Below are 7,023 nucleotides of genomic sequence, written 5' to 3' on the forward strand. Positions count from 1 at the left end.
AAAATAGGTTAATGTCACTAAACAAGAAAACATGTTGCAAATTATATCGTGTCTGATCTTGCTTTAATCAGAAAAGCCTCAAAGTTACATCGGCGTAAGTTTTATTCAACAAAAATTAAAAATAAAAACGTTTCATCGTTGCACTATTATTATCTCGCCGATATGCTTTTTTCTCTTTATAATAAGCCGATTATCGGACCTGTTTTCATTTTCACTCACGCTGTCTGCTTTTCTATGTCCTCAATGCCTTTCTATAAACAGGTACGAATTATACTTTGCATTTGCCTGTATTTGGGCGTTCGGATCGGCGACCTTTCAAGATCAATTGATCGATTGGCGAAACGAGTTCAATAAGTGGTGGCAAAACGAATTTAAGACTATCAAGTTTCCTACTGGCAGCAACGTGTTTAATTTTTTCATCGAGAACGAAACAAAGAAGTTGGTTCCATGGAGTGAGAAGATACAGGCCTTTGAACTGGATCCTGATATACCTCTCCAAGTTCGTTTAAACAATTTTTCATAAAAAAAATTCTTTAGATATCAAACAAATGTTAGAATAAGATAATTTAAGTCTTTATTCTTCGACTCGTTTCTAGAACTTCATCCTTTCTTTTTACTGAAAGGTCTGCTGTAAATGCTTTACGTAGATCTTTATTATATAAGGAATTTCATTTTAGTCGACCACAATCTAATCTAAACTATATGTTATTCGAAGAAGTGTTTCAAGTAAAAATTGTTCTGTTTCAAGGAGGACGACTGTAAGATTTGTCCGTGTGGAGGACTTTTCAACATCTGAAGGTGACCTTTTTTTTTGAATGGAACTGTATATTTTTTATACAGTAGAGCTTGAAAGATATTTCAGTACTAATTTCATGAACTTGAGTGTAATATAGAAGACCAACAAAACATAAATATAAAAGCATTATCTTTCCTTGTATTTAATACCTATTTTTGCAGAGAATTAAAAAATGCATCAAATGATGTATAGAGTCTCCACTTTAAAAAGCAAAGGTAACATTATAACCTCCAAGGTACATCCATCTAGGTAAGATCATCATAAGATTTATTAATAAATGTTTTCTGTCAAATGCTTGCATCAATGTAACATTGCTGGTATTCCTCTAATATCCATAAAATATATTGTTTAAAGCAAGTTTTACTTGAAACACATTTTCGAATAATATATAGTATAGCAGATATTTACATGGACCTATTGTGATGAGACACCCTGTATTATAGAATTTCTTATAATTTTGATATATACAGAGTGCACAAAAAGGCAGAAGAAAAACTTTAGGAGCACGTAGTAATGATGAAAACAAGCAAAAAAGGTTTTGATAAACCCATGAACTCATTTGCACCTATGTTCATTGAGATTTCTTCACTTGTTTTGATGGGTACTATATGCTCCTAAAAATTTTCCCTACTTTCTTGTGCAGCCTTCATAAACGCATAAAATAGAATTTAAACAGCATAAAAAAAAATAGCTTGATGAATGAATGTGAAAATTTATTAAATATTAAATGTATTAAAAAGCAAAGGTAACATTATAACCTCCAAGGTACATCCATCTGGTAAGATCATCATAAGATTTATTAATAAATGTTTTCTGTCAAATGCTTGCATCAATGTAACATTGCTGGTATTCCTCTAATATCCATAAAATATATTGTTTAAAGCAAGTTTTACTTGAAACACATTTTCGAATAATATATAGTATAGCAGATATTTACATGGACCTATTGTGCTGAGACACCCTGTATTATAGAATTTCTTATAATTTTGATATATACAGAGTGCACAAAAAGGCAGAAGAAAAACTTTAGGAGCACGTAGTAATGATGAAAACAAGCAAGAAAGGTTTTGATAAACCCATGAACCCATTTGCACCTATGTTCATTGAGATTTCTTCACTTGTTTTGATGGGTACTATGTGCTCCTAAAAATTTTCCCTACTTTCTTGTGCAGCCTTCATAAACGCATAAAATAGAATTTAAACAGCATAAAAAAAAAATAGCTTGATGAATGAATGTGAAAATTTATTAAATATTAAATGTACGATCTTATACATATTTGTCAACATCATAAGTAATTCATTCACATTTTGAATGAAAGTTTAATTCTTATCAAACTTACAGTGGATAATAATAATAATAATAATAAGAGGCATAAAAGAGACGAAAGCTTATCCACAAATATTCTTTTAAGTACAAAAACTCGATCGTTTACAGAGACATGCTTTAATCTGGAATATTTTCAATATTATTAACACCTTGAAAGTTATTATATATGAATTGACTGAAATGTGACACTAAGTATACAAAGACCTCAAATTTTGTTTGCTTGATGATATTATGCTCTACGGACAAGAGTAGGAACCAAACACTTTGCAAATAAACATTAGTAATATGATAACAATAGACTAGTTTTTCGTTTAGTATTGATTATTGATTTTCGATGACTACATTGCGAATTCCTTATTCCCCTTTAATTCTGTAAACAGCGTGATGAATAATACAATACAAATGCAAAATACAATATAAATGGGATAAGAATTTCGTGTACATTACGAATGTTTATGCAAATTCACACGTTTGTAGATTAATTAAGAAATATCTAAGATCTAAATGAAGAGTTGACTTACTTTCCATAATATTAGAACAATTACCTTACCTTAGATATTTTCTACATTGATCTACATTTTTACACATTTAAATTCTTCGTGAATGTATAAACGTTCGTAATTTACTTATCGATATTCGTTGAATGAATGATAATTATTGCTATCCCTCCAGTAATAAATTAAATAAGTAAGGCGACTGTGTAATAACATTATACAGAGGCAGTACTATTTCTTTCAAAAATGTATGTTTTTAACTGTGTTAAGCTTCTCTTAATTAAACATACATCTTTTGATTTTTTTTAATTATTTTACATTTGTATTGTATCGTCGGGAAAATCTGCTAACGTTAAATTATATTTGGATGTGTGTTAATCTATATTGTGATTTTTCCTATTAAAATGATACATTTTCCTTCAGTCGTAATTATGGCAATCTTGTACTTCGTGTCACGCAGTGTTCGCAAATAATAGATAATTGCGTTGGTTTGAATATTACATAAATCGAAATATGTATCAAATTGACGTACTTCTATCAACATTATACCGTTAAATATCAATAGTGTTAGGTTTTAGCGTATAGCTTATGATATATATAATTGAACAGATAATTGAATTACATTTTTAAATATTATTTTATTAAATTCAATCCTGGTGTAATAATATGGCATCCGAGTTGCTTTCACATCCGTCGTGATCTATATAATAGTTTTGAAAAATCGAAATATTGCAAAGGAAATGATAAACTTCATTTCTCCTTAAGTATAATCCATACGTCATAAGATAAAAGTTAATGTTTCGATTGATTCTTCGGAAAACGGTAGAAATTTAGTAAAATAAATAACATAGAATAAAAAGTTATAAATAGAAATCTGGCAGGTAGTCATTTACTATATAAAATTCAAAAATTCAGCTATTAGACTAGACTACACAGACTACAACCTACCTCATTTGGCCTAACGCGAGAGAAATACCTGATTTAGGAATTTATTTAGCTACCTGATCCTGTTAGTGTGTCTGAATCTGAATCCGCGTTTGGGACTTCCACTAGTTCATCAACTCTTAGTACTCCACGTACATATTCGTGAACTATGAATGGTATTTGTATTCCAGCTAATTCTACGTTTTGGCCAGGCTTGATTTTTGATCTGCCGATAAAATCCTTGCCGAATACGCCATCTGTCTCTATGTAAAAGTCATCAGAAATTACTCGACAAGGATGTAGTACAGTTTTGTTATTTACGTGTATACTTAAGCATATTAAACATATGGTTTTAACCCGGGCGCCGTATGCATCCTCAAAAGTGAGGACTTCTTTAGCAGCAACCACACTGTTCTTTAACTTTCCTATCTTTATCATTGTAATTGGACAGTTTATACCAACCAACATTTTTGCTTTTTCACAATTCAATTCTGGGGTTGAGATCTCGATGACATCTTTGTGAAGACATTTTAAATATTGACGGTAAACTCCTACTGTTGATATGTTTGATATTTCTATACCGATATTCGAACTGCAGCTGCTGGTACTAGGCTGGTTCTCGGAAGGTTGACCACGACGTTTTGCAAAATCTTTTCTGCAATACTGCCTAGCTGTATCCATTACGTATTTTTTATCTTTCTGAAAGGATCTACACATATCGAGGTCGTGTCCTGCCTTTTTACAGTAGATGCACATAAGCGTGTAACAATCTTCTGCGAGATGTCCTAACCGTTGGCATCTTTCGCAATAAACTTTCGGTTTATTTTGCGATTTCTTTTTATTAGGCATCTCGATTTACCTCTTGATCCTTTATGTCCTGAATTATTATGTTATTATATTACTTTTTATCATATTATATCATATCATTATATTATTTATTGTTATATTATTATCGTATCATATAACTATCGTACATTTGCCTTATTTTCATTGTAAATTGATCAAAATTGTTCGATTAATAGATGAAATAATATATATATATATATATATATATATTATGTATATACATATATATACGAGATTGCTCGCTGTTGAAACCGTCGAGTATATTTAAAATAATAAATTACTGTACAGCAGTATACGTGAGTCGTTGGTACAAAGTATAAATCGCAAAATAAAATAGCGGAATAAATACTCGTAAGATACTCGGAGATACTCTAGATACTGTTAGATACTCGATATGTACATATATATATATGTACACATATGTGTATATACATACATGTACATATATATATATATTGCACATATATATATGTACACATATGTGTATATACATATATGTACAATATATATATATGTGTATATATATATATGTGCAATATATATATATATGTATATATATATATGTATATACATATATGTACATATATATACATATATATATGTATATGCATACATGTACACACACACACACACACACACACACACACATGTGTGTGTGTGTACATATATATATATATATATGTGTGTATATATATATATACACATATATATATGTATATACATTTATGTACATATTTATATATGTGTATATACATATATGTACATATATATATGTGTATATACATATATGTACATATATACATGTGTATATACATATATGTACATATATATATGTGTGTATATATATATGTATATGTGTACATGTGTGTATATATATATATGTATACACATGTATATATATATGTGTGTGTATACATATATATATGTATATACATATATGTACATATATATATACACATATATATATATATACACCTTATATATAATACATCTATTAGGATATATATCTTCCTACAATTCATTTCGAGAATTCTACGAAAGTACTGCTTATAAAAAACATCTAATTTTAAATATACACACAATTACTTTATAGCAACGTATTAATAAAAAGAGTAGCCCTGAATTCCTTTAGAACGTGAAAGATACATATATGTATACATATGTACACATATATACATATATATATATATATATATACACCTTATATATAATACATCTATTAGGATATATATCTTCCTACAATTCATTTCGAGAATTCTATGAAAGTACTGCTTATAAAAAACATCTAATTTTAAATATACACACAATTACTTTATAGCAACGTATCAATAAAAAGAGTATCCCTGAATTCCTTTAGAACGTGAAAGATTAAACGAAGGATTAAGGTTAAAATTTACCTCGCTATCCGGTTAGTCTGATCCAAGTTGAAATAAAGGTTTCTTCAAAATTCGTCCTACGCTTCACTCTGGAGATTTGATGTTGACTGTCGATCAGTAATTCGTAGTATTCTCCTTCGTTGTTTATATTCGTCGATTCTCGAATTGAAATTTTCTAACTCAGGAAATAAAGGGAAGAAGAAATAAAGAACGCGCCGAGCCGCCCAATACTCGCAATTTATAAAATAGTTACGATAAGGAAGGGAAAGGGGACTATGCAATTGATATAGTAGATATAAAACAGATGAGATCGCGCGATGACAGAATGCGAATTACTTTAAAGGCGGTTAAATGTTTACTCTACTACGTTTGAATGAGTAATACTCAGTACAGCGTCTAACATAACATAAGCGAGAATCCTATTCGTAATAGAATAATAGAGCGTTGACCAATGAAGAATTACTTGCTTTCCTAAACATTGGCAACGTTCATAAAAACACCGCCTTTAAGATAATGGAGCGAAATATACGTTATCCGAGCCAGAGAACCCAAGGCATCGATACAAGTTACTTCCATAGGGCTAGAACTCCAGATTAGCGTTTTGTGGTGCGTCAATGTAATTGAGACGCAGAGAAAACACAGACTTCTTCGTTAACTATAGAAATTAGGAGTTCTTCTGACTATGAATGAAACTCAACCGAAATATGATAAGAATGCCTCTAATATAATCTAACACTCCGCAATAGAACAAATACTGCAGTTAACTTGGCTATAAACTTGGCTTAAAAATAATCATTTTAACGCCTTAACAAAGCAGTTCAAATATGTTGTAATTGAAGATGTTAAGTATACAGAGTGACTATAAAATCAATATAGAATTGACATAGATAAAAATTATAAAATAAATTTAATCATTTTTGCAAGACAATAAGGGATTTTTGATATTAGCCTCGATTACAACAGTTTAAATGAATTGAATTTCAATATAGCTATTCATATCTCGGTTCGTGTGAAGATTTCGTTTATAGTAATTTTGATATTACTAGTACGAAATATGATGATTTAATTTAACTTACCAACTACGTTTTGTATAATAGGATTGTTATTTGAATTCTTTAATAATGCTGGTCCTTTTCCATCGATAAAGAATACAATGAATTTGGGTTCAGAAGTTAACTCGCTGAAGAATCAATTGATAAAAAATATAATAGGTAATATGAGAACAGTGTAATTCTAATTTTGGAAACCCGTGAGATAGAG

At 29.7% G+C, this 7,023-nt stretch overlaps 2 protein-coding genes across 2 annotated transcripts in view; one reads left to right on the plus strand and one right to left on the minus strand.

The window, feature by feature from the left end:
* LOC126926381 (dynein beta chain, ciliary-like) overlaps nucleotides 1-2,032 on the plus strand; it is a 46,596-nt gene extending 44,564 nt beyond the window's left edge. Inside the window, exon 19 of the mRNA XM_050742705.1 lies at nucleotides 262-2,032. Within this exon, the coding sequence (XP_050598662.1) occupies nucleotides 262-523 (262 nt within the window). The 3' untranslated portion in view covers nucleotides 524-2,032. The remainder of the gene's footprint in view (nucleotides 1-261) is intronic.
* Nucleotides 2,033-2,041: 9 nt separating this feature from the next.
* Nucleotides 2,042-6,156, minus strand: LOC126926353 (uncharacterized). The gene is made up of 2 exons (XM_050742692.1): nucleotides 5,785-6,156; nucleotides 2,042-4,418 (listed from the first exon to the last, which is right to left on the minus strand). Exon 2 carries the CDS (start codon nucleotides 4,388-4,390, stop codon nucleotides 3,611-3,613), a length of 780 nt encoding a protein of 259 aa, XP_050598649.1. The 5' UTR covers nucleotides 4,391-4,418; nucleotides 5,785-6,156; the 3' UTR covers nucleotides 2,042-3,610.
* Nucleotides 6,157-7,023: the final 867 nt, after the last annotated feature.

The sequence above is a fragment of the Bombus affinis genome, chromosome 17 (genome assembly GCF_024516045.1).
Source record: "Bombus affinis isolate iyBomAffi1 chromosome 17, iyBomAffi1.2, whole genome shotgun sequence".
Taxonomy (NCBI): Eukaryota; Metazoa; Arthropoda; class Insecta; order Hymenoptera; family Apidae; genus Bombus; species Bombus affinis.

Bases quoted from the DNA above. Each gene is read 5' to 3' on its own strand.
- LOC126926353 (XM_050742692.1), bottom strand. From the start codon at position 4,390: ATGCCTAATAAAAAGAAATCGCAAAATAAACCGAAAGTTTATTGCGAA.